At 54.9% G+C, this 27,465-nt stretch overlaps 1 protein-coding gene across 2 annotated transcripts in view; it reads left to right on the top strand.

The window, feature by feature from the left end:
- The window catches only part of KCNH2 (potassium voltage-gated channel subfamily H member 2), a 78,222-nt gene that overhangs the window by 45,527 nt on the left and 5,230 nt on the right, over positions 1-27,465 (top strand). For both annotated transcript variants that reach the window (XM_033165563.1, XM_033165564.1), the window contains 7 exons: positions 14,020-14,448; positions 17,218-17,605; positions 18,568-18,767; positions 19,928-20,180; positions 23,202-23,395; positions 23,524-23,623; positions 23,965-24,234. In XM_033165563.1, coding sequence (XP_033021454.1) covers positions 14,020-14,448; positions 17,218-17,605; positions 18,568-18,767; positions 19,928-20,180; positions 23,202-23,395; positions 23,524-23,623; positions 23,965-24,234 — 1,834 coding nt within the window. The remainder of the gene's footprint in view (positions 1-14,019; positions 14,449-17,217; positions 17,606-18,567; positions 18,768-19,927; positions 20,181-23,201; positions 23,396-23,523; positions 23,624-23,964; positions 24,235-27,465) is intronic.

Genomic DNA, 27,465 nt, shown 5'->3' with positions numbered 1-27,465 from the left:
GGAAGGATCTCGAGGGCCGGAGGTGCCTCTGGAGAATAGGGGAGAGCTCCCCATGGAGGCTGCGGGGAAGTTGCCCACAGCAAAGAGGGCGGGTAGGGACAGCCCCCTCCGGCTGGGCGGTGTGCTCCTTCCTTGTGCCTCAGTTTCCCCGGCTGCACTCTGGGGAGGAGGAGAAACCCAGGAACCAGTCAGGGCTGCAGAGTGGACTGATTCTGGAGCCGGGGAATAAAGAGGAGGGATGGGGAGGGTATACATTAAGGATCCCCCTCCTCAGCACAGATCTCCCCCGTTTGGGGGTGGGGAGTGGCGGTGGGTGGTCTCTCTCTCTCTCTCTCTCTCTCTCTCTCCAAATGCTCATTGCCAGCCGGAGAGCAGATGGACTCTCTCCTCCTTGGAGCAGGGCTGGGTGTGAGGATGCTCTGAGAGCGGGGGGGGGGGGAGGCTGGCAGCGAGTGGGCGGAGGCCAGCCGGGGCCTCCCCGTGGGTGGGCCAAGGAGGGAGGGAGGGAGGGAGGGAGAGACCCTGGCATCTGTTCCATCTGCCCAGCCTCCAGCCCCGGTGCGGCCGCTGATGCGGTGCCTGGCTGCCTCCCTCTCGCCCTCTTCGCCACCCCCCATGGCCGCGGAGGGGCGCAGCGCCGGCCAGGGTCCCCCCGGAACTCCCTCCTCCTGAGCACCATGCCCTGAGCCAGGATCGTCCCTGCAGCGGGCATGTCTCTGGGCAGGAAGGACAGCGGCGGCGGCGGGCAGCCGGAGGGCAAGAATGCCCGAGTGCGCCGGGCGGTGCGCATCTCCAGCCTGGTGGCGCAGGAGGTAGGGGGTTGAGGGGGGCAGGACTGGCAGCCCGCGAGGGGGCTTTCCAAAGGGGAGGGGCTCTGGTTCTCCCGAGGATCTGGGTAGGGCGGGAAGAGCACTCTGCACACGCTCAGTGGCTCCAGGGTGAGGTGTGAGGCTCATGAAGTTCTGGCAAGTTCTGGGTTGGGAGGGAGGGGAGCCCCCTGTGCTGTTCTCTGCCCTAACCCCTGCACTTTGGGGGGGAGCACCCAGAATGTGGCTCTGCAGGGCACTAGAAGCGAATTCTGCCAGGTCTTCTGCAGACACCCTGGCCATGGCCTGCCTCTTCCTGACCTTGTCTCCTGAGCTGCATCCAACTGTTGCTCCCAAATATTTATGTGACACCAGCTGGACACTCAGTGATGCGTGACCCAGCCAGCAGATGCCACAGGGAGCCATAGATCCCTATGTGCATGGAGGGGGCTGGGTAAAGGGACCCCTGCTGCCCCCCCAGGCAGAAGAACCGCTTTGGGGGTTGCAGAGGAAAGGGGGAATGAAGAGTTTGGGGGGTTCAGGATGAAGGCTTTCAGGGGCAGCTGGGCAGGTCATTCTCTGGAGCAGAGAGTCTTATTACTGCCTCATCATTGTTGATTGGTATTATTTATTACATCTTGTTATTATTAGTGTCTTATTAGTGGACATGCCATGAGGGTGGGGGAGGGGGCTTCACAAAGCACCCCACCCCCCACCCCCCCGCCATGAAAAACAGAGAAGGGACGTTGGCGCTGCTTTGTTGCAGGGGTGAGGCATGTGTGGGCATGTATTTCCGAGACCATCCCTGATTCTTTGGATGCTGTTCAGCTACATCTTACTCAGTGTAGGTGCATTGAAACTAACGGACCTCTCTTCATCATGGTCATTAATTTAAATGGGTCTACTCTGAGCAGAGCTTTGCTGAATGTCGCCTTTAGTGGAAGGGGAAGCAGAGAGAACGTGCATTAAAGTTCCTTTTAGCCCCCCATGGCTGGCAGTTAATCCCCCCACACATTACCATCATCACCATGCAGTCCAATTGTGTTGCTAAACTGATTTTTTTTGGGGGGGGGGAGTCTTGGTTCCCCTCCTCCTTAGTTTCTCTCTTCCTTTCCCTGATGTCACCCTTCCAGCCACCCGGCTCTCTGGATCTTCGCCTGTGATCAGATCCTGCCCCCCTGGTTCTGCTGACTCCAGAGTCCGCCCCCCTTCAATTAATGGGCAACTCCAACAGACTGCGCCTTGTGCTACGATCTTGCAGGGAGGCCGACATTCATCTTTTGGACATGAGCAAGCAGCTGGTTTAGTGGGGAACGGCGGGAGCAATTACTGGGGAGGGGGCCGAAAAACGTGCCCCCCTCCATCCCTCTATCTACATTGCTGTATTGTGATACATTTTGTGGCAGGAGGGAGATTGATGGTGTTAGCTGCTCAGGGGGTTGGGCTAGATGGACCTTGGGGGTCCTCTACAAACCTACAATTCTAAGATTTTTTTAAAAATATATGTATTTAATTTCTGTGCTGCCAGTCGTCTAGGCATTTTGCTGTGGGGGTTTGATGGTAGCCGCCCCCAAATTGGTGGCTTCCAGATGTTTTGGGCAACAGTTTCCCCGTCCTGCCCAGGTCCACATCTGGAGCACAGCTGTTGCTCTGCCATTTCTACTGTGAGGTTTGCATGTGTCCAGGCAAACCTCTTAAAGATGCCCCCCCTCGGGATTTGGCACATTGCACAAGGCAACCCTCGTCCCAAAAGGGCTCCCGGAGAAGCGATTTCATTTCCTTTTAAAAAAATATGTCCAGTGCCTGTGTCTGCTGCTTTGTTCTCCAAGGAGTTCAAGGTACGTAGTCTTCCCCCCTCCCCATTTAAATCCCTGCAATTTATTATTATTATTAGTTGTTGTTCAGTCGTTCGGTCGTGTCCGACTCTTCGTGACCCCGTGGACCAGAGCACGCCAGGCACCCCGCAGTTTGGCCAATTATTATTAATGTTATTTATTAAATTTTCATATTTCCCCTCATCCTGAGATCTCCACAGCACAAAGATACAGAATGCAATCACAAAGTACATGATAAAAACAAGAACAAAACAAACCCATAACTCCCCCCCCCCGCCCCACAAACACATTTAAAAGGACATTGTTGATCAGCCAATGGTCTGGTTGAAGAGCAACGTTTTCGCACAAAAACCCTGTGGGGTAGGCTAATATCATCATCATCATCATCATCATCATCATCTGAGAGATGGTGACTGGCTCCAGGTCACACCCAGGGGTCTTCGTGGCTGAGAGGTGGGATTCGATCCCTGGTATCCATGACTCTAACCCCTGCACCACACTGTCTCAGCCCTTGGCCTCCCCTCTGTTTTCTCACTCTTCTCCCCTGGGGACTGAGGAGCCCTGCAGCCAAAGCCCTCCTTGGGGGGCACTTGGACTCTGGGGCGCTGCCCTCCAGCCTAGCCAGGTAGCCCTCCACCCCTTTAGGAAACCCCCCCCCCTTCTGCCACCCGCAAGCTCTGGGTTCAAGAAAGGCTCCAGTACGCCCCCTGCTGCTGCTTTGCCTGAACTGTGAATCCTGGAATGAAAGGTGCAAACAGACGGAAGCACTCTGCATGGCCAGAGCAGCGGGTGGGGTCACTGAGATGCCCACAGCACCCTCTGTGCCCAAGGGCATCTCCTCCCCCCACCCCAACACACACGTGTTTGCACCCACAGGTGACTCCCCTTCAGGCATCGTGTCACAATGAAGCCTGTAAGAACATAGAAACATGAGAAGAGGAGGAACGTGTGGTGGACTGTGACCTTTAATACTCGCCTCCTCCAGGATTTTGCCCAATCCTCTTTTAAAGTCAGCCAGGTTCGTGGCCATCACTGCCTCCTGTGGCAGGGAGTTCCGTAGTCTAACTCTGTGCCCTGGGATGGGCAGTCAAAGCCGTCCTCTGTTCCCTTTCTCCCTGCTGCTTGTCTTCTGATGCTCCACCAACCATTGCAGCTTAATTCAAGAGGCCTCACTGGGGTGAATGAAGGTCTATGCCTTCTCAGTGTTGCGATAAATCCACTCTGCTTGCACTCAGAGGAACTCTTTTTCTTCCCGAGTCAAGCCCTTGCATGGAAAGCGGGTTCTGGGGCTGAGCCCTGCACCACCCCCAACGTTAGAAAGAGGGCAAAGGCCCCACTTGACCAGCCCTTTGAGGCCAGGGGCACAGGATGGGGGGCAAGAAATGGGGTGCAGATTGCTTGTGGGTGGGAGGGGACTGTCCTCTGGGAAAGACCACTCTGTGCCCCTGCACTTGCCCTGCCCCCCATCTTCCTTCCTAAGTCCAGCTGTGGGGCAATTCAACAGAGAGGCAGTGTCGCCTAGTGGTTAGAGCACTAGGCTCAAAGCCCCACTCGGCCATGAAGCTCACTGGGTGACCTTGGAGGGGATGGTCATTGCCTCTCAGCCTAACCTACCTCACAGGGTTGTTGTAAGGATAAGGGAGGAAGCAGGAACACACTGGCCACCTTGAGCTCTCTACAGGAAAGGCAGGATATAAAAAAAATCATAAGAGTTGTAGAGCTGGAAGGGACCCCCAGGGGACATCTAGTCCAACCCCCTGTGAAATGCAAGAAATAAAGTTTTGCTGTGCCCACAGCAGACAAGGAGCAACAGAAGCAGGCAGAAAGAGGGCAGAGGACGCCAGGGGGCTTGTTCAGAGGAGCCTCCCGCCCCCCAAATGTGGGTCATTTTGACTGCCCTCAGTTTCCAAACAAGGCCAAGTGAATTGGGTGGTTGTATATATCTATATCTATATCTATCTATCTATCTATATATATATCAGGTGTTAAAGGTCAGGTACGGACTGTGGGTTTTTTTCTGGGGGGACGCTAGGGTAGGCATACCCCTAAACATTTTATGAATCTGTTTGGCCTCATTGAGGAGCAGTATTTCAATATGAGTAGGAAAATGAGAGCCCCTCTAAACATTTATTAAGAAAAAAAGCACTGGGTACAGAGGGGCCTCTTTAGCACAGAGGAAGCAATGCAGTGGAAGTGAATGCTTCACCTGGGGGGGGGGATCCCACAGAGAATGGCCCCTCCCAGGCCACCAACCAGGGCCCCAGCCCAGCCCCACTGATCAAGGGGGTCTATCAGGAAGGCTTTAGCACAGTCAACTGGCGATAGGCCTGCCCTGGAGAACCTGCCATGGGAGCGCGTTCCCCCTGGTGCAAGCCATGCCAAGGACTCCCCTTGAACCCCCCCCCCCCCCCAGGCAAGGCAGTCGCCCTCAGTCTCCACTTCTCTAAAATGGGAAGAGGAGCCACCTGCCCCGTGTCTCCAGGGGGAGTGTGACCAAGGCTGCAGGTTCAAGAGGTACGAGAGGAGGGATGCGTTCCAACCCTCATATTCCCAGGGAGGGCTAGATTGGGTTTGTGCCAATTCTCCGCCACCCACAAACTCATTTTGCAACTCCTGCATTCCTCCCTTTCTGCCATCTCCCTGGCTCAGGCACTCAGTAAACCAACCATAAAGTTGTAGAGTTGTAAAGGGACCCCCAAGGGTCATCTAGCCCAGCCCCCTGCAGTTCAGAAATCCCAACTAAAGAATCCCGGACAGAGAGATGGCCATCCCAGCTCTGCTCAAAAACCTCGGAGGAAGGAGAGCCGGCCACCTTCCCAGGAACTGTCAAAGGGCTTCCACCCTCATAAAGATATTCCTAATTAATTGATCAGGAATTCTGTGGCAATAATGCCCCATGGTGCCTTGGTGTCTGGAAATTTGCATTTTTAATAAAATACAGCTGGTGCTTTTTTTCAGGCTGCTGAATCCTGTCGAATGCCAGATCCACCTGTCAGGGATTCTTCAGTTGCAATTCCTGTGCTGCAGAGGGTTGGGCTAAATGAGCCCTAGGGGACCCTTCCAACACTACAAACCTGTGCTTCTTTGATTGCATGGTGGGGGCTCTGGAGTGGGCAGCTGTAGTCTGCAGAGGGAGAGAGGGTCTCTAAGCCATGGAGAAAGAGACCTGGTGAACTGGACTCTGCCAGGTTGTTGGGGGGGTAGGGGGGTGTCCTGCAAGCCTTCAGTGAGTGAGTTTGATTCAGAGAACCTGGTTTCAAGGACCCCCCCCCCAAATGCATCCAGCCGTAGCCAAGCAGAGCCCGCTGCTAAGACGACTTGAGATGCAGACCCTCTCTGAGCTGCCTTCTGGTTTGGAGGGGGCTCTGGAGGGACCCCCCCAAACAAAGCCCGTTTCAAAAAATGAGCTAGGTGGAAGTCCTGGTAAAAGAGATGCAACACACACACATTCTTGGCATCATCCCCCCTCCACCTCCTCTCCCTTGTGGGGAGGAGAGATTGCTCCTTCCTCCTTCCTCCTTCCTCACCCCCCCACATTCCCCTCTGTCCAACTCTGCCTCACTTTCCCAGCAAAGGCCAATATTTTGTCCCAATTTGGTGCCCAAAGGAGGCCAGTTAATTTTAGCGCCAGACCCATTTGGTCTCTCCTCAGCTTCTCAGCCTGGGTGGCCCCCTCCCCCTTGGACCTCTGTCCCCCTCCCTCGCTAAAAATGGAACTGGAGCAGACAGGGAACATTTTGCCAGCCCTTAAAGAGGCAGCTCAGCCCAGGAAAGGACCCCCACCAATAGGGCCCCCCAGCTACATCCTACAAGTGGGCTGGGGGGTGCGCCCCACACCCCTGAGAAAAGGTCTGGGTGTGTAGGGGGTCTCTGATGAAACTCCCCCCCACACACACATGAAACCCTGGAGAGCCAAGGGCCATTGGGGGCCTCGCTCCACACCCCATGCCTGCCCTTCTTCCTACATCCTTTAGACTGACTGGAGGGGGGGAAGGGGTGCCAAGCCCACCCCCCTCCCTCATAATACCACATTTTGTGGACACCCCATGAAACTGGGCGTGAGAAAATTCAGCACCAATAAAAGAAAGCCCTTCTTCACTCTGAGTTTAACTATGGAACTCCCTGCCACCGGAGGCAGTGAGGGCCACCAACCTGGATGGATTGAATAGAGGATTCCAGAAGATTCCTGCATTGCAGGGGGTTGGACTGGATGACCCTTGGGATCCTTCCCAGCGCTACAATTCCATGATTTTAAGTTCCTGGGCGAGGAGGAGGCTTTCAAGGCCTGCCACCCAGGATGGTTCTGCTCTGCTTCCGGGTGGCGGTGGCTGGAAACCGCAGGAGGGGAGGGCACGGCTCTTAGGCTTGGATCCTGCTTGGAGGCGTCTCAAAAGGATCCGCTTGGCCACTGGGAGAACAGGATGCTGGACTCGAAGGACCCACTGCTGACCCGATCCAGCCGGTTCTTGGGGGGTACTTAGGCTCTTATGGAAACCGCAGGAGGGGAGAGTTGTTCTTGTGCTTTCTGGCTTCCCGGACGGGGCATCTGGTTGGCTGCTGTGAGAACAGGATGATGGGCTTGGTGAGCCATTAAGACCCTCGGGAAGAAGTTTCAGGCCGCAAGAGCTGTTCCACTGCGGGATGGACGGGGGTGGGCGCTCCTTCCTTGAGGTTTTTAAGCAGCCTTGCAGGGGGTTGGGCTAGATGACCCATGGGGGTCCCTTCCCAACTCTACGATTCTATAAGAGCCTGTTGCATTGAGCCAAGGGCCCAGCTATGAGCCTGAGCCAGCAGGGCTCTCCTTAGTCTTACCTTCCCTGAAGTAGAAGGACCTCTCAGGGGCAGGGATGAGGGGAGGGTGGCTCTGGGGCTCGGATCCTGCTTGTGGGTTTCTTCGTAATGGGCATCTGGTCAGCCCAGATGAGCAGAGGATGCAGGACCAGATGGGCCATTTTCACCATTTCTCCGTCAGCCATTCCTCGCACACTCAGGAACACTTACTTATTCATGGGAGCCTTTTGAAAGTGCCCTCTTGGAAAAATATCAGGGCAGTGTTCACGTCCACAGAAGACTATTTGAACTCAATACCATTTGATTTGGAATATCAGCAGTGGATTTTCAAAAGAACTAATGACAGTGAAGTTTAGATGATAAAAACATGTGCTGTAAGACAGCTAATAAGAAGAAGTTTAAAACAAACATCAGAAAAGGAGGCCTGGAAAGTCAAGAAGAAGAAAAATTGCACATGACAATGTTTGGGAATATTTTTTGGAGATTTAATAAAAATGATAGGTATAGAAAGCAACCCACGTGGTCCGCGGCATGGCAGGGGGGGCTGAGAACCACAGGACCCCCCCCTCGGCCAAGCCCACAGGCCAGGGGGGCCTAATGGTTAGAGTGCTGGGCTAGGACCTGGGAGAGCAGGGTTCGAATCCCCACTGGGTGACCTTGGAGTCGGTCACCATCTCTTAGCCTCACCTACCTCACAGGGTTGTTGTGAGGGTGAATTGGGGAGGAGGGGAGCCATGTGACCCCCTGGAGATCCTCCAAAGACAAAGGTGGTGTATAAAGGGTAATAATAATAATAACAACAAGGCCCCCCTTCCACATCCCCCTCCTTGGCACCTGCCGCCCCTCCTGCCTCAGTTTCCCTGGTGCTGAAAGCTGACCTGAGCATGCAGAAGCAGGAACCACGATGTTCCTTGGGGGGGGGGGAGGATTCCACCCATCAGATCTTCTATTTATTATTTGCTTCTTAAGACCGTTTATGGATCACTTTCTGTCCAAGGATTCCAAAGTGTTTTGCAGAATAAAGTAACAATACTAAACTACTGTTAACTACATATAAACGCAAGTGTTAAAATACCAGGAGCAGATGGGAAGGGAGCCCATCTCAGAGAAGGAAAACTCTGGTCCTAAACCTCCACTGTCCTGGGGGGAGAAGCGAAGGCTCACGAGTAAACCCTACAGAAATCCAGAGTCCCCAAGACGCCTCCTTCCGGCAATTCCTGCAGCCAGGCGGGGGCCCTACGTCCGGCTCTGCTTTCCTTTGGGCCACATCAGCGAGGCTGAGAAAGGGGGGCTTGTCGTCTGGGCAGCCCGGGACCCCCTTGCATGCGGCCCAGCCTTGCACCCCAGGGAGGTCACTCTAGGCTGCTCACACAGTGGTTTGGCTTCACCCCTGGAAGCGTACTCCATTGTCTCTCGAGGCAGATGGATCATAGAATCGTAGAGTTGGATGGGACCCCTGGTGGCCATCCATTCCACCCCCACCCCCCGCAATGCAGGAATCTCATCGAAAGCATCCCTGACAGGCAACCATCCAACCTCCAAGGAAGGAGAAGCCCCCACTTTCCACCCCACCATTGAGCAGCTCTTCCTGCCGGCAAGTCCTTCCTGAGGTTGAGTCGGAATGCCAGCAGCAACAAGCATGTGCAAAGTACCTTTGGGGTGGAGAGGTTTCTCTGTACATCCAGCCTGCGAGGTAGGCCAGCTGCAGGTCCCATTTCTGATGGGAAGAGCAGTTTGACTCCCTTGGGAAGGAGGAGAGTTTCCTCCATTAAGCGGAGATTGTCTGTCTGTCTGTCTGATTCTTTAGCTGTAGTTCTTGCATCATGGGCGGGGGGGGGGCGGCTAGATGGCCCCTGGGGGTACTTTTCGAGTCAACAGTTATATCATTTGATCAGTGTCTCATTTCAGAAGGTGGTGGAGTCTCCTTCATTAGGTCAGTTGCCCGCCGGTCAGGGATTCTTCCGCTGCGATTCCTGCCCTTCAGGGGGTTGGACTAGATGACCCCCAGGTTCCCTTCCCACAACTCTTATGATTCTATAGTTAGGAGGGACTTTTCACCCAGGCCAAGTGGCCCAGGTGCAGGTGGGGAGGCAAATTCCTTCCCCTGCAGGATATACCTTGACTCACTTGCTTGAGCGATCAAACGGCATCACATTTCTGCGGGGGGGGGGGGCTCTTTATGGCCTGCTCTGCTCCTGAAAGCCCTGCTCAAAAATCTTTTTTGTGTCCCCCCCCCCCACCTTAGCATTAGAACTCTTTCACACACACGCCAGCCTGTCTGGTACCAAAATAACTGTGCACACACACATGGAAGGTGTGTGGGGAGCGAGGCTTGGCATGTCTTGCCTGATGGGGAGGGCTTTCTCTTGCCCTGCCAAGGGGGCCTTGTTTTGGGGGGGGGAAGGGGGAGAGGATGCCCACGCAGCTGCCAGGGCTGCCACCCTCCCCCATGGGGACAAGGCTTCTCCGCTCCCTCCAAGGTGCCTTGGCAGTGCCAGGCGGGCATCCACCAACGCATCCGCCCCGGCGAAGGGTTAACGGTTGGGGAGGCTGACCAGGCTGGCTCCTTCTGGCGCTGGGAGACAGAGAGCAGGGCAGGCTGGGTAAAATTTCCGCCCCAATAATTTTCCAGCCTGCCTGCCTCTCTCACCGCCTTGCCCGCCTCCCCAACATCTGAGCTTGGCAGCCGCTCTGGGTGGCTGCTCTGCCCGCTCCCTCCGACCCCTGCACCCCCTCCGCCTCAGACCAGCAGCATGCCCAGGGCCCCAGGCACCAGAGGGTCGCCTGCCCCCTGCCCTCTGGGTGCCCCCCACCGGGCACGCAGCTGGGGCTGAGCGCCATGCAGGCAGCAGCGCTTTTGCGAGAGGATGCTGGCTTCCCTCCTGCAGCTGCTCCAGGACTTCTCGGGCCCCCCTGCTGCCGCTGCCGCCCCCCAGCCTGGAGCGCCCCCCATGCCTGGCGCTTCCCTGTGCGGCACCTGCCTGTGCCTGGACAGCGGCGGCGGTGCCCACGCCAGAGCTAGGGCCCAGGATGGCGAGCAGGGAGAAAAGGTAGGTGTTGTTCCCCAGGGAGTGGGAGGAGGGGAGGGTCTCCATTTGCCCTCCGTGGGGTAGAAGCAGGAGGGGGGGGAAAGGGGCATGGAGGGGGGAGAGGGGCGGTTCCCTCTCTGGTTTATTTATGGAAGTAATAGTTGCTGGGGTTATCACTAAACTGGGGTGAATGGGGCAGGACTTCTTCATGCAGCAAATATTTAAACGGTGGAACTCCCTCCCACAAGAGGCAAGGGTGGCTTTGGAACCGTTGAGTTGGAAGGGACCCCCGAGGGTCCTCTAGTCCAACCCCCCCTGCAAGGCAGGAATCTCAACTAAAGCATCCCTGGCAGATTAGAGGGTTGGACGGATCTAGCCGGGATGGCTCTGTCTCCGCCATCAGAGGCAGCAATGCGTCGGCATCCCAGTTGCTGGAAGGGGAGGGGGCTCTGGGCTTCATTTCCTCTTGGGGCACCTGGTGGGCCCCTGGGAGGGCAGAGGCTGGCTGGGCTAAATGGCCCCCCCCGGCCTGATCCAGCAGGCTCTTTTGTAGTTCTTCTGGCTGTATAGAGGGATGCTCACTCTTTATATGCTCAGAGGCACTCTTGGCTGCTGTGTGGACTCTCTTTCTGGATGCTCGGGTTGGGCGTGGGGCTGAGGATGAAAGGGAACATAGCGATTCCTCCCCCCACCTTCAGCCCTTCCTCATTCCTGGTGGTTGGGGGGCAGAAGGGGGCCTGGGGGGGCACCCACTCTGGCGCTTTGTGGAGCAGAGGGTCAGGTGGGGCAAAGCTGTTTGGTTGCACATCCTTCAGGCAGCTTTGAGCTTACATAAGTCTTCTGGGAAAGGCACTCTGTGTGTGCTCAGAGGCGCTTGCTTGCTGTTTCTTGTTATTTTTAGCAGGTGTTGCCTTGTGGCTGGGGAGCAGGTGGGAGGGGGAGTCAGTGGAGGAGGAAGAGGGGGCAGTGCCACCCTTTTCCCTGCACCCTCTCGCCTGGTCAACAGATCCGCACCCAGCAGCACGGAGGTCCCTGGCTGATCTGCTGAAGAGACCCTTGGGGTCTTAGCAGAGAGGTTAGGGGGCTTCTGGGCTGCTTTGATGTCTCCCTGCTCCTAGCTGTTGTGTGTGGTGGGTTGCACTGCAACAAGAGGAAAACACTCTGCATGTGCTCAGAGGCACTCTTACCGTGTCACATGTTCCAGCTCTGACTGCGCTGGCTTTACTTGGGAGCATTGCAAGGATGATGGCGTCTTTGGGGTGTCTTGGGTTCATCTGAAGTGACAGAACAACACAGGGAAGGGGTCTCCCCAAAGTAGAAATTGCGGAGGGGCTCCTTGCGGGCAAGAACCCAGCCAGTCTCCACGTGCCGGTGACCCAGTTTGAACTGGGAGGCAAGGGGTCTGCCCATTTCGTGAGAGTTCAAGAGAGTGGGGGGAATGCAGCGCTGGCATCCATCTTTGAATTTTGGGCGGCACATGGAGAACGACCCCAAAGGCAGAGGCTCCTGCTCATTATTTCCAGTGGGTCTACTCTGAGTAGGACAACCACCCATGTGAAGGCAGCCATACTGAATTTGTATGTTCCCCTGGGGATGTGCAGAGTGCTTCATTGTCCTGCTCACCATGTTGTGACCAGAGCCAGATTCAACCTAGCCCCCCCCCCCCCAGATCACAATTTGGGCGGAGTCTGCCAGGGTCAGGGGATGTGCCCCTGGGGGGCGGGGTGGCAGAAAAAAGCTCTTCCCTGCCCTCATCCCATTGCCAGCTTGAGGGGTGGAGGCAAGAGGCCCATTTTCAGGACACTCCATTCCTGGGACATTTGGCAGAGGGGCCAGAGGTGGTTGTGCAGCTGCTGCCCCCTCTCCAGCTGCTGACATCCCCCCCCCCCCGCCTGCAGAGCCAGGAGGAATGAGCTGTCCTGCCCATCTGGGGGGCACCCTGGCATGGCGAGGCCAGGAAGGTTATAAATAGAAGGTGCTCCTGGGGCAGCCGGCTGGGGAATCGGAGGCAGCAGCAGCAGGGAAGAGGGGCACAGCAAAGCATGCTGGGAACAAATAGCTCAGGGTCTCCCTGGGTGGGGGGGCAAGCAGCTGGCTCTCTCCCCTCCCCCCATTTGTGGTGTGTGTCTCCCCACCTTAGCCTGAGACAGCTGGCAGGAAGATGGGCAGGAGTAGGAAAGAGGCACTGAATCTGTCAGCGATGCTTTGGTTGCAGCTCCCGGGTTGGACTAGATGAGCCTTGGGGGTCCCTGGCAAACCCTGCCATTCCTTGAATGGGGACCCACAGACTCCCTCTCATGGGCATCTGGTTGGTCCCTGTGAGGACAAGAGGCCGTTGGTCTGATCCAGAAGCAGGGCTCTCCTTACGGAGGTCTGATGTGATAGCAGAACCTCCATGTCCAGGGCAGTCTACCTCTGAATGCCAAATAACGAGGAAGGGCGATGCTTCTGGGTTTCCTATAACGGGCATCTGGTCGGCTGCAGGGGAGACAGGATGCTGTGTCAGGTGGGCCATTGGCCTGATCCTGCAGGAAGATCCTTATAGGATCATAGAGTTGTAGGGTTGGGAGGGACCCTGAGGGTCATCCTCTCTAACCCACTGCAATGCAGTTGTCCCAGATGGGGATCGAACCTGCAACCGTGCCATTACCAGCACCAGGTTCTAGCCAACTGACCTATATAGCCAGTACTAAGGTCAGGGTCCACTGCAAACTGGGAACCCTGCAAGAAGCTCTTTCCTTTAACTCCTTGGATCCGTCCTGCGTGCGAGGGCAGCTCAGGGTCCAGCCCCTTCTGCAGGAGGAAATGGGGCCCCTTGATGCCCCCCAGGTGACCAAAGGAATTACATCCCCTCACCTTCCAGCAGGTGATGCTGTTTCTCCCCTTGTTAGTCCAGGATCATTAACTGTTGTGGCTCCATATTCCCTGCACTGGGCATGAGGTGGGGGGGGGGGTCCTTTGCTCCTTGGGGGGCACATCCTGGGTGCTGGGTGTTTGGGGCGTGGGGATCCCCCTCCTTTTCCCACAGAGGCCATCTCGGGGTGAGGAGAAGGAGCAGGGGGTGCCAGAGCAGAAGGGATGGCAAAACAGGCCCTCCATAGAACTGTAGAGCTTTGAGGGAACCCCAGGGGCCATCCAGCCCAACCCCTGTGCAGAGCAAGGATCCCTGGCACGAGGCCGCCCAGCCAGCCAAGCCATGGTCCCTTTACTGAGTTGGTGACTCAGTGCGGAGAGGAGGGGGGCCTGCTCCGGCCTCCTGGTTCCTGGATCCATCACCACTGCGGTCCCTCCCCTGCAGGCAGGCCACGGCCTCTGTCACATCTTATCGGGAGAGCAGGGCCTGGTGGGAGAGGCTCACTGAATCACAGAACTGTAGGGTTGGAAGGGGTCCCCAAAGGTCATCCAGTCCAACCCCCTGCGGCACATGAATCGCAGCCGAAGCGTTCCTGACGGGTGGGCATGGAAGCTGACTCTGTTGGGGGTCACTGGGTGGTGATTCTGCCTCTCTCTCTCTCTCTGGGTGCTGATGGCCCCCGTGTCCCTTCCCTCTGACCCCAGGTCCTGTCTCTGGGCGCTGACGTCCTCCCGGAGTACAAGCTGCAGGCCCCCCGCATCCACAAGTGGACCATCCTTCACTACAGCCCCTTCAAGGCGGTCTGGGATTGGCTGATCCTGCTGCTGGTCATCTACACGGCCATCTTCACGCCCTACTCGGCCGCCTTCCTGCTGCACGACCACCGCGAGGAGCAGTCGCACCGCTTCTGCAACAACTACTGCAGCCCGCTCAACGTGGTCGACCTCATCGTGGACATCATGTTCATCATCGACATCCTCATCAACTTCCGCACCACCTACGTCAACTGCAACGAGGAAGTGGTCAGCCACCCGGCCAAGATCGCCATCCACTACTTCAAGGGCTGGTTCCTCATCGACATGGTGGCCGCCATCCCCTTCGACCTGCTCATCTTTGGCTCCGGCTCCGAGGAGGTAGAGTCACAAAAAGCCCGCCGTTTCGGCGCTGCTCCTGTTTGCAAGGGCCCTTGGGGCTGCCGCGAGGTCACAGAATGTCCCCAAACACTCTTCCTGCTCCGGGGGAAGGCGAGGGCAATAGAAAGCGGAGGGTTTGGTTTCTGTGAAAAGGATGGGCACTCCTTTCATTGCCAGCAGAAGCACTGCCTTCAATGGCTGCATGACAGGCAGGAATTCAACAGGTGCAGCCTTTCCCTAGACATCCTAGGAGAAGGAAGCATCCAGCTGTCAGATCTCGTGTCTGTCACGGAAAGGTCCTGAACTCTTTGTCTACATAGAAAGTTTGGAAGTGGGGGCTGCAGAGGGTGGGGGGGCAGATGGCAGGTAGCCCTTTCAGGTAGCTGTGGATGGAGAAGGAGAGAAGGACAAATCCCAGGCTCCATCCCCAATGGCATCAAGATTCATGGCAGATGAAAGAAAGTCCTTCATGCACTGTAAACTATGGAACTCTCTCCCACTGGAGGCAGGGGTGGCCAGCAACGTGGGTGGCTTTAAAAGAGAATTGGTCAAATTCATGGAGGAGGAGGAGGAGAGGGCCATCATTGGCTACCAGCCATCGTGGCTGGAGGCAGGCAGCAATGCTTCTGAATCGTGGTTGCTGAAAACCACCGGAGGGAAGAGGGCTCTGGGGCTCGGATCCTGCTTGTGGGTTTCTGGCTGACCACTGTGAGAACAGGGTGCTGGACCTGATGGGCAGCTGGCCGGATCCAGCAGGCTCTTCTCAGGTTCTTATTATCTCCGTCCAGGGCTGGGGGGGGGGGGTCTCCCCTGCCTAAACCCTGGAGAGGCATTGCTGCCGGTCAGTGTAGGCGACCCTGAGCAGCCGGATGGGCTGTGTGATAGGATGCAGTTTTGAGACATGTCCTTCCGTCCTGGTGTTCCGCGTTTGAAACTGACTGGGTGCCAGTCCCAGCCTTTTGCGAGAGATGTCTGGTCACCGGGTTTGGCAACGAACATCTCCACCTGGCTGGCTGGCGCTGCTGCCGTGCCGTGCCAGTCAGCTGGCTTGTGGGGTCTCGTGGCACCAAAAGAAACGGCTCTTTTGCTGCTGCGCTGCCCTGTGATCAGCTGATCCGCTAGGCATTTAGTTGTCTCAGCTTCTAAGTGGAAGACCCAGGAGGCAGGGAAGTGACGGCCACAGGAGCCTAAGGAAGGGGTGGCTGGAGGGGGGGTGTCTGTCCTTTTCACCCCCTGCCTCTCAGCTCAACCCCCACCCACCCCGTCACCGTCTGTGTGGAGAGTTCACGGCCTCCATCAGCCAGGACCGGGAGGGATTTTGCTTCGGATGTGAGGCTGCAATCTTGGCACCCCAAAGAACATCTCTCGCCCACCCCCACAGCTCCTGCACATGTTCACAGGGCAGCTGGAGAGGCAGGAGCTGGCGAGGAAACTGGGTCTGGCCCCGAGGGAAGCCCCCCATCCTGTGCGCCAGGTGCATGAGGGGGGAAGCGGAAGAGAATTTGTGAGGCTCAGGTGCGCCAGCCAAGATGCGGCAGCCTCAGCGGGGTGGGGGGGGCGTCTGCTCCTGGCTGCGGAGAGCAGGCTGAGAGATGGGTGGGGTCTCTAGACTCAGCCAGAAGCGCACCTGGGTGGTCCGCTCTTTCCACTCCTGGGGGTGGGAAGACCCAGGGCAGCCTGGGCTGTGAGTCCTCCGAACGGAGCTAGGTCACATTTGGACCCAGCGTGGATCACCATACATGATTCCCCGTGGAGTATCCTGTTGGCCACGGAGAGAACGGGATGCTGGACTAGGTGGGCCAATGGAGTGGGATAAATGGAGCCTCCACGGACAGAGTCAGTCTACCTGAGGATAGTAGCCACCAAGAGTGGGAGACGGCTGTCGCTCTCCCATCCCGCTTGGGCTTCCCCCTTGGCTGGCCACTGTGGGGGGGGGGCAGGATGCTGGACTGGGCAGGCCCCCTTGGGCCTCATCCTGCTGCTGCTCTTCTGAGGTTCTTATGGGAACTCATGACTCTGAAGGAGCAAGTGAAGAGGAAGAGATGGATGGATAGGAGATGGGGAGCCTCTTTTGCCCCAAGGTCTCCTAAGGGAAGTTTGCAAGATCCCTTGGGCATCTTTGGATAACAAGAGGGGTGGGGATGGGAGTTATTTATACAGTCAAACCTTGGTTTTCACACGTCTCAGCTGCCGAATGTTTTGGAGGCCAAACGCCAAAAATCCGGGTTGTGAATGCTTCTGTTTTTGAATGTGCCTCAGAAGTCGAACAGCTTCCGAGGCGCGTGTCTCTTTTTCCCCATTGAACTTGCTGAGAGCCCTTTGATCCTTGGTTTTCGAACGTTTCGGAAGTCGAACGGACCTCTGGAACAGATTATGTTTGAAAACCAAGGTTCCCTTGTATATTGCTTTCTGGACCCCCAAGAAACCAGCGTATGAGAGCAACCCATGTGCAACAGAGTACAATATTAAGGAATCTGCAAACCAAAATTTCGAAGGCGGTGGAATCAAAGCCCACGTATGGGTTTTGGTTTTTTCTTTGCAGGGGAGGGGGTCCAAATCTTGATGCAGATCGTCCCCCTTGGGTCCCTTCTCACATAACTGTCGGGTTGGAAGGGGCCCCCAAAGGCCATCTATTCCAACCCCCTGCAGTGCAGGAATCGCAGTGAGATCGTTTGACGGTTCTGTGCCAAGTAACCCTATTTGGAGGGGAGGGTTAGTGCTGTCTCCCCACTGGGCTCCTGCCCTCACAGTCCCTCTCCTCCCCTGCAGACCACCACCCTGATTGGGCTGCTGAAGACGGCGCGCCTGCTGCGCCTGGTGCGGGTGGCGCGCAAGCTGGACCGCTACTCGGAGTACGGGGCGGCCGTCCTCTTCCTGCTGATGTGCACCTTCGCCCTCATTGCGCACTGGCTGGCCTGCATCTGGTACGCCATCGGCAACATGGAGTCCAAGACCATCGGCTGGCTGCACTCGCTGGGCAGCCAGATCGGGAAGCCCTACAACGAGACCACCCCCCAGCAGGGACCCTCCATCAAGGACAAGTACATCACCGCCCTCTACTTCACCTTCAGCAGCCTCACCAGCGTGGGCTTCGGAAACGTCTCCCCCAACACCAACCCCGAGAAGATCTTCTCCATCTGCGTCATGCTCATCGGATGTGAGTGTGGGGCGGGGGCCGGGGGGGGCAGGCTATGGGGGCAAGGCCCTTCTCCACCACCCAAGCACACCCAGCGTCCCCTGCAGAGATCGGCCTCTCCCAACCAGGCGCCTTTCCAGATCACAGAATCAAGGAGATAGAATCTCAACTCAAGAATCCATCCCCTTTGGAGGGATCCTGTTCCACCATCAAATGGGCCTCGCCATCAGAAAGTTCTTCCCAATGGACCCCCGCGGCACACGCACTAAAAGACGCCCAGTCGTTGGGATTGTCCAGTGGGAGAGAGTTCCAGAGGTTCCCTGACATTCTGGGCCAGAAAGCACCTCTGCAAGCAGCCTCTGATCAGACACACAAGGCTGGTGGACTTAGCAGAGAGAAGCTCTTTGATGGAGGAGATTATTATTATTATTATTATTATTATTATTATTATTATTATTATTATTATTATTTTGACTTATACACCACCCTATACCCGGAGGTCTCAGGGCAGTTCACAACATGACCACAACATATAAAATCTAACCAAAAGCAATAACCCAATACCACCACCCCCCAAAAGCCACATTTAAAAAAGGTATCTGATGTTGATCAGGTCAACCCAAGGCCTGGTTAAAAAGGAACTTTTTGTTTCCTGGTGCCTAAAGGTGTATAATGAAGGCGCCAGATGAACTTCCCTGAGGATAACATTCCACAGATGGGGAGCCAGTGCAGAGAAGGCCCCGTTTTCGTGTTGCCACCCTCCAGACTTCTCAAGGAGGAGGCACACGAAGGAGGGCCTCGGAAGATGATCTCAGGGTCCGGGTTGGTTGATATGGGAAGAGGTGGTCCTTGAGGTATTGAGGGAGGGGCAGATAATGTTTTGGGAGGGGGTGAAGGCATTGCTGAGCAGGTATTTCCTCCTTGCATGTGGGAAGAGTTGGGGCAGAGACAGACCCTCATGCAGAGTCCCTCCCTCCCCGCAGCCCTGATGTACGCCAGCATCTTTGGGAACGTGTCAGCCATCATCCAGCGCCTCTACTCGGGAACGGCCCGCTACCACACCCAGATGCTCCGGGTGCGAGAGTTCATCCGCTTCCACCAGATCCCCAACCCCCTTCGCCAGCGCCTGGAGGAATACTTCCAGCACGCCTGGTCCTACACCAACGGCATCGACATGAACGCGGTGAGTGGGCCGGGCCTCTCCATGCGCAGCACCGGCTTAGAGGGATCGCCAGAGCAGCCAAGCTTCCCTGCTCCCTCCCTACGGGACAAGTGACCTGCCAGATCACCTTGCCCCACATGTGCCCCCTTGAACGCTTCCATCAGTGGAGTGGGCACCACTGTAGGTGCCACAAAACACCTGTTTTCTGCATTTGTAAGCGTTTGATCATTTAGTGTGGCAGCACCTGCCCTTGGGAACTCCCTGCCACTTGACATCAGGTAGGCGCCTTCCCTGTATTCTTTTTGGCACTTGCTAAAAACATTCTTGCTTCAACAAACCTGTACAGATGCTTAGAAAGCTGGTGAGAGTTTTAACCTGTCCTAGTCTTTTAACTTTTTGTGTGTTTTAAACTATTGTTGTCCGCTTTCTTGATTTTATTATCCTTTTTTTTGCAAACCACCTTGTGGAGGTTTTTATTTTATTTTTACAATCAAGCGGTGTATCAGTTTTACTAAATAAGTAAAACAATAAGTATTTGGGGCGAGCACTTATTTATTTCGAAAAATGTTTATACACCTCTGTGTCGTTAAAATTATATCAAAGTGGTTTGCAATGAATTTTTTTTTTTTAACCATACAATAAAAAGTTATAAACAGGCATTGGTCAGCTGTTGTGGAAGAATGCCTTCTTAACTGCCTGCATAGGTCTGGCAGAATAGAAAAAGTTTCAGCAGGAGTTTATAAATGGGCACAGAAGCGCCTGCTGGATCTCCAGTGGCAGGGAGTCCCGCAGTACTGAAGGCTCCATTTCAAATGAGCCTCACTGACTTCAGTGATGGAGCTGGGATATTAGAAGGGTTCAGGCGGTTCCTAAGGTTCCCTGGACCCAAGTTGGAACAGAACAGCGGGTGCTTTGCCCTGGCTGGGCCGGGCCTGGACATATGTGTGTGGCGTAAACCTTTGTCTTTTGCCTGGTACAGAGGTCCAATAGGCCCCTCTTTTTGCCTCTAGCCCCACCCACCACAGTCACAGAGCTCCCGGACTGCTTCCCACGAGCAAATGTGGCCCTCAGCTGGCAAAGGTCCCTCCCTCTCCACCACCGTCCTGGAGCGCAGGGCTGTTTTCCACAGAGAGGCTCCTTCCTCTGCTGATTCGAACCCGCTTCTCTCCCCCACCCCGCAGGTGCTGAAAGGATTCCCCGAGTGCCTGCAGGCGGACATCTGCCTGCACCTGAACCGCAGCCTCCTGCAGAACTGCCGCCCCTTCAAGGGAGCCACCAAGGGGTGCCTGCGGGCGCTGGCCATGAAGTTCAAGACCACCCACGCCCCCCCGGGAGACACGCTGGTCCACGCCGGAGACGTCCTCACCGCCCTCTACTTCATCTCCCGAGGCTCCATCGAGATTCTGCGGGGAGACGTGGTCGTGGCCATCCTAGGTGAGGGGGGGCAGAGGGGGTCCTATGGCAGATATTAATATCACACAACAATTTGAATAAAAACCAACTCTGCTTGGAATAAAAATGGTCCAGGCCAAAATATGGTCCCAAAGCTTTGCTAACGGAACTTTCTTCAAACAGACACAGAAACAACGGATGCTACAAGCAAATAGTTGCATAAAAGCATGTGCTTCTCCAGGCACAGGCTCAACTTACAAATATAAAATTACTTCAGACAGACCAGGAGTTGCAGGTCTGTCTCACCCCTGGAGCTGCTTTCTCTTTGGAGGGGGGTTGGACTAGATGACCCTTGGGGTCCCTTCCAACTCTACAATTCTATGATTCTATGCAAGACTCATTTGCTTCCCTTTCTTCTATGGTGGCTTGAGAACAATGACAACTCCCTCAAAGTGGAGATTTGTAACTGAATAACTCTCCCAGGTGATCTGAAGTTAAACACCTCCTGCAAGAGCTAGCAGAGATACATCAACAGTTGATTATCAACTTGTTAGGCACCATGCAAGCTCCTTCTTTGCGCAAATGGAAATTTCCATGTTCCCTTTAGCAATACACATACAGAGCTATTTTCCATTTCAATGTTCAATTAAACACTTGTACTTAACATGACAGGAGAGATTGGAAGGCCCCAGGAGCAGAAGACCCATTGAATTTTGCTGTGTTTTATTTGGCTTATCTTTAGTCAGAATGCCCCCACCTCATGTTTCCAGCATGATTTTTCAGGCCCTCATTGAGTCAGAACGTGAGGGGCTCATAGAATCAGAGGGGAGGAGGGGACCCCCAAGGGTCATCTGGTCCACCCCCTTCAACGCAGGAATGAGAGCTAAGGAACCCCTGGCCTCCAGCTTGAAACCTCCAAGGAAGGAGAGTCCACCATCTTCTGAGGTCACCTGTTCCACTGTCAAACGACTCTCCCCATCCGAAATATTTTTCCACGGAAGAATTCTTTACAATTCTGTGATTTGGCAATTCTTTGGTTCTCTGATTCCCAATGGCATCTCCAGGCAGGGCTCAGAGAGACGGCCGTCTCTGAATCCCTGGAGAGCCATGGCTGCCGGTCAGTGCAGCCCGCACTCAGCGAAAGAGACCACGGGTCTCCCCTGGGGCCAGAGAGCAGACATTAAAAACTCCCTGGTGATGATGATGGTGATTATTTTATTGTTGTTGTTCAGTCGTTCAGTCGTGTCCGACTCTTCGTGACCCCATGGACCAGAGCACACCAGGCACACCTGGAGGAGGAACTGGCAAGCCACTCCAGTATCCCTGCCAAGAAAACTCCATGGATGATTTATTATTGTTATTGTTATTGTTATTGTTATTATTTATTACCCTGCCCATCTGTCTGGGTTTCCCCAGCCACTCTGGGCAGCTCCCAACAGAAATAATAATAATAATAATAATAATAATAATAATAATAATAATAATAATAATAATAATAAAAGCGATAAAACCTCAGACATTAAAAACTCCCCTAAACAGGGTTGCCTTCAATTATCTCCTTGACATCTGATGGGAGGGCATTCCACAGGGCGGGCACCACCACCGAGAAGGCCCTCTGCCTAAAGAAAGTTTGCAATGATAGAAGTTTATGGAAGGATGCCTGGCATGGGTGGGGAAAGCGGACAGAGACTGTTTTCTCCCCCTCTTGTAACACTAGAACTCCTGGGCATCCAAGGAAGCTGGAAGCTGGAAGATTCAGGACGGATAAAAGTACAGAGTTAAACTGTGGAACTCCCTCCCACAGGAGGCTGGGCTGGCCCCCAACTTGGATGGCTTCAAAAGAAGGAGAGGGCTCTTGGTGGCTGCGTTCTGCCTCCACAGTTGGCGGCACCAAATACTGGAAACGGCGGGGGGGGGGGGCAGAGTTGTTCTTGTGCTCAGATCCTGCTTGGGCGGCTCCTGTGAGAACAGGAAGCTGGGCTAGATGGGCCCCTGGCCTGATCCAGCAGCCCTTCCAGAGGAAACAAGGGCTCCCGGCAACCTCTCCTTCCTCTGGCTCCAGCTTCCAAGGTGGCCGGAGCCCAGGAGGAAGAAGCCATCCTCAAATAAATCTGGGGCCGCCTGTTCGCCCTGGGGAGACGGACTCCCGCTTAATGAGTCTCTGCTGTTCCTTCTGAGACGCAGCTCCCTCACCTGGGACCAAATCAGAGCATCCCAGGATATTTATAGGCAGCTCTTCTCAGCTCTCTGAACCCGCGTTGCTCAAAGCTGCCCATTTCTCCCCCCCTCCCGTTCCTGCCCCCCCCCACCTGCCTGAGATCATCACCACCCAAAACTGCCTGTGGCCCTCAGCGTCTTCAAATAGCTTTGCATGCCCCCGATGGCCAGGAGGGAGGTCCCTGCTGCCTTCGGAACTTGCTGAATGTTGGAGATCACCAGACACACGCTCTGGTCCTCAATCAGCTGTCACTTTGCAGAGGGTTGGACTGGATGACCCTTGGGGTCCCTTCCAACTGTACAGTCCTATGATTTCGTGACTTGCTGGGCAAACTCCCCAACCCCAAACGGCTCCTTTCGTGCATGAGGCACGTGGTCGCCAGGACACAGGAAGGCTGGGACTGTGGCACCAACCAGCGCTAGCAGCTAGAAAGCTTGCAGGGAGCAGGTGATGGGCAGAGAAGAGGCCCAAACGCAGCTGCCCCCGTGTTGCAGAGTTGGAAGGGACCCCCGGGGGTTCTCTAGTAGTTAAGCTATCCCTGTCCAGATAGGGGCATAGCTGGGCTACCAGCAGATGATGGAAGGCACTCCGGGCCACTGAGGCTTCAGCTCAGCGTCTGGCAGGGCTGCATCCGTGTGGCATGATCTTCATACTTGAGATCCATAGGAGCCTGGGATCCCATCCCGAGAGGGAGAAGGGGCAGAGTGGGGTTTCTGGAGGAACAGCAGAGCCAGCTCTGGGTGCAAGAGGGTGCCGAAGAGGGCAGTCTCGTTACGGGGCCTTCTAGGCGCCTCTCCCTGCTGTGCAAGGGCTCAGTTTCTCCCCCTCCTCTTCCTCCTTCCCAGGGAAGAACGACATCTTTGGGGAGCCCCTCAACCTGTACGCCCGGCCCGGCAAGTCCAACGCAGACGTGCGCGCCCTGACCTACTGTGACCTGCACAAGATTCACCGCGAGGACCTGCTAGAGGTGCTGGACATGTACCCCGAGTTCTCTGACCACTTCTGGTCCAACCTGGAGATCACCTTCAACTTGCGCGATGTGAGTTGTCGCCCCCGGGAGACCCAAGGGGGGGGGTGGGCTTCTGTGGCAGGCCAGCTCAGGGTCAGGAAGGTGGGAGTCCTGGGAGACCCCCGGCACCCTTCTCATGGCCTCCCCTTCTCTTCCAGACCAACATGATCCCGGGGTCGCCCAGCAGCGATGAGATGAACGGCGGCTTCAACCGCCTGCGGCGCCGCAAGCTCTCCTTCCGCCGCCGCACCGAGAAAGGTGAGGAGGTGGGGGTTGGATTGGATGACCTCAAGGGCTCTCCCAACACCCACTGTGCTCCCTTTCCCATGGGTGCTCCTGCAGCGGCTACTTCTGGGTCTCTCAGCTGGGATAGCTGGAAGGAGCTTTCTCCCTGTCCTCATTTAACCCCCACAATGACCCTGCGAGGTAGGCTAGGCCGAGAGGAGGCCATGACTGGCCCCCAGGGAGCTTCAGAGCCAAGTAGGTGGATTTGTACCCTGGCCTTCCCCAGGTCCTAGTCCCTAACACTCTAGCCACTGCACTGCACTGCCACTCACTGGATCTGGCTGGCCAATAACCTTTTCTCCTTCTCCCCACAGATGAGGAGATTCCGGGGGAAGGAAAAGCCCAGCCAAAAGTCGGCCAGAACTGCCAAGCTCCGGGGGCTCCCCGCGGACCCCCTAAATGGGACCCCTGCCTCAGCAGCTCGGTGGCGTCCAGCCCGCCCTCCAGTGATGAGGAGGAGATCCCCGTCCCCGTCTCCAGTGCCCCAGAGCTGTCGCCCTTCCACCCCATAGACCCCGTCGGCCAGCCCCCCTCCCCTGAAGCCACGGATCCCAAACGCAGCGACGTCTGCAACCCACTCTCAGGTAGGGCAGGATCCGAGCCCCTGGCAGAACTGTCCAGATTGCACCCCCTAACCACGGACAAATTAGCTCTTCTTTCTGCGTCCCCTCCAACCCCCACCCCACCCATTCAACTCACCCTCTATTAAAAACCTTTTCTTATGAGGCAATAATCAATATTTATGTTTATGGACATATTTTTAGCCGATTTAGCACTCCCCCCCCATTTCCTGAACCCCTGGCAGGGCCCCACCTCACCACCCCCTAGCCACAGCCCTGGACCTGATGAGGCCGGGGGGGGGCAGGGGAAGTCCTGTTGCCACAACCCCCAAATTAGCAGCCCAAAGGCTGCGATTCCCACCTACATCGGGTGAGGAGGGGAATCATGGTGCAACATAACATGGTGAGAGTCTTGGTGCCTTTGAGAAAAGAAATTTGCAGCCCTCACGGCTGCAGAGAAAGGGGCCTGTAGATGCAAGAGCGGCACCTGGCTAATTCTGGGAAGCCAGAGAAGGCTGGTCGGTGGTGACACCCAAGAGAGCCTTTCCCACACCTTTCCTTGTCCAGCTGCAACACAAGACCCCTCCCGTTTTGGCCATGAGCCTTACTCTTCGCTGTGCCACCCCCTCCCACTGAATCTGGCAGCCCAGGTGGGAGGGGAGCAATTGCTTCTAAAGAGACTCTGTGCCCTCAGTCCAACCAGCACCCAGTTTGGGGGGCAGCAGGGCTAAAGCCCACCTGCCTTATCCTAGTCCTGAGATCAAAGCAGCTGGCTTGTTTCCCTGGCAGAGCCCCCCCCCTAAACTTCCTAATCCCAGGAACTCTGAGACCAATGCAGCCCACCTTTCCCAGGCAGTTTCCTTATGAGTTACTCTGAGTGTAAAGGCAGCCCAGGCTCCCTGAATCTCTCCCAGATCCCCGAGGAGGGCGCTGGTCTCTCACAGCTCTGATCCTAAATTCCCAGTAGCATTGATACAGGTATCCTAAAACCCTGAGGCTGGCAATGCCACACACCTCGACGTGGATTTGATTCGGTAGGAGAGGAAATTTAAAGTACAGTATTGGTTTTGCAGAGCTAAAAATATAGCACCCTTCACAGCATTTAAACTGAAAGTAAGGGATGTGGGTGGTGCTGAGGTCTAGACCACTGAGCCTAGGGCTTGCTGATCAGAAGGTCAACAGTTCAAATCCCCACGATGGGGACTTCCGGCGGCTGACGCCATTATGGGTGGTCGTGGGATGCTTCGGCTGCGAAGCACCCAGTTCATCCTGGGGGTTAGGAGCCCTGCAGCCGCATAGCGGGGCTCCGGTTGGGGTGCGGGAAGAGCGTCCCGCACCCTGGGCTCCCCGGCTGTGCCCGTTGTGGCTCCGAACCCTTCCCCCGCTCCCCCTGTAAAGGGGGAGTGGGGGTGAAGGGACGACGGAGCCGGGCTATAGGGGACATGCCCCAACCGGGATGTAAATGCGGCGACAAAGCCTGTGATGAGCGTCTAAGTTCTACCTGTCTTTAAGGAGCTGATAAGAACCCAGAGGCTGTGAGTAATTGATTGACTCTTTGTATTCCTGGAACGATCTGGGGGAAAGAAGAAAGGCAGCCCGCCTCCCTCCCTTCGGGTGGTGAAAGAAATTAACTCTTTAAGTGACTGCTGCTACAACAATCAATAGAAAGTATTTGGAATTTGAAAACTGAGACTGTTGAGATTTCCCTTCGGGGGGTTAACTGGGGAAAAAATATCTCCACTTGAAGTTTTGGTCTTTATACTCCGGCTTCGGAGAAATGGCGACGACTTGGTTTGTCGTGGGAAAAAACTGAAACAAAGGAAGGAAGAGACAGAAACTGAAATCTGATACTCACCCTCTCTCCTAAAATGCTGGACTTTGTGCTCGCACTGGTATTGAACTCTGGTTTAAAGGATGAGGAAATGCTCACTGTCTTGCAGCTGGAACTGCTTAATCGAAAACTACAAGTTTTGAGTGGAATTATAAATAAAAAGGACTTACTTTCCACAGAGGAGGCTTTTCAAAAGTTTTACACAATGGAATCAAACTTTGGCAAAGAGCTGGGAGGGGCGCTGGAAGGATGGTTTGAAATGGTTGGGCAACTCCGAAAGGAGGTGGAGCCGATTTCTGGGGGTGGCAGCCCTGGAACGGGAAAATTTACAATATCCAGACTCCGAGGTGGCAGCTCGGGGGCAAGGGACATCGAATTAAGATTTCTACAAGAAGAAGAAGAAAAAGAAACGGAGGAGCCCATGGAGGTGATGAAGACCCTGAGGCTTGATGCGGGGTTTGTTGTGGATGTTGCCTGGACCTGTGGACACTCAGAGGAAGATAATTGGAGATTTGGTTCCGGTGAAAGACAGGAAAAGACAATGGACAGAGGGGGAGTGGGTTGAAGTACTAAATGTATAACCCAAATGGTCTGCCATGGTATCTGAAATTGGAGTGTGAAGTCTGTTAATTACAAGTTTATTTTAAATAAGTAAGGAGATATTGAATCTTAAGTTAAAAGCAGCATGATAAAGGATAGAAGAAATAAGTTTAGCTATAAGAATATTTGGTTATGATTTAGGTTATAATGCAAAGATTAAGATAAGTATGTTTTCTTTTCTTTCTTTAAGTAAAGTTAAATTTTTTTATAGAGAAAAGTTGTTAAGGAAATAGTATATTGATTTAAAACCGAAGGTGAATAGGCGGGGGAAGTCAAACGTCAAGATTTAGAACTAGAATTTTTTTTTTGTAAGGTATATAAATAAGAAGAAGAATCCTGACATTATGTGTATTTGTATTTGTTTTTGTATCTGTAGGTGTGGGGTTGGGTTTGTGTTATATTATGAAAATGCTAATAAATTCTGTTAAAAAAAAAAAACAAATCCCCGCGATGGGGTGAGCTCCCGTTGCTCGGTCCCTGCATGACCCGGAAACTGTACGCCGGCTCCCTCGGCCAGTAAAGCGAGATGAGCGCCGCAACCCCAGAGTCGGACACGACTGGACCCAACGGTCAGGGGTCCCTTTACCTTTACCTTTTTAAGGAAATAAGGCTGTCTAATCTTAGCTAGAGCTAGACATAGACATAAATAAGGCATGAAAAATATAATGTTTAGTTACCAGGTACATGAAAGTCTTGCACAGGCTTCGGCAGGGAGCAATAATGAATACAAGCCAGCAAAACTGCTTCTAAGTTACTGAAAATACATGGTTGAGATCAAAGAGGACGCCTCTGCTTGGGGGCTGCAGGACGAGAAAGAGAGTGTT

This window comes from Lacerta agilis, chromosome 12 (genome assembly GCF_009819535.1).
Source record: "Lacerta agilis isolate rLacAgi1 chromosome 12, rLacAgi1.pri, whole genome shotgun sequence".
In the NCBI taxonomy this organism is placed as follows: domain Eukaryota; kingdom Metazoa; phylum Chordata; class Lepidosauria; order Squamata; family Lacertidae; genus Lacerta; species Lacerta agilis.
Note: the sequence above shows the minus strand (reverse complement) of the source record. Positions and strands in the feature narration are given on the sequence as shown.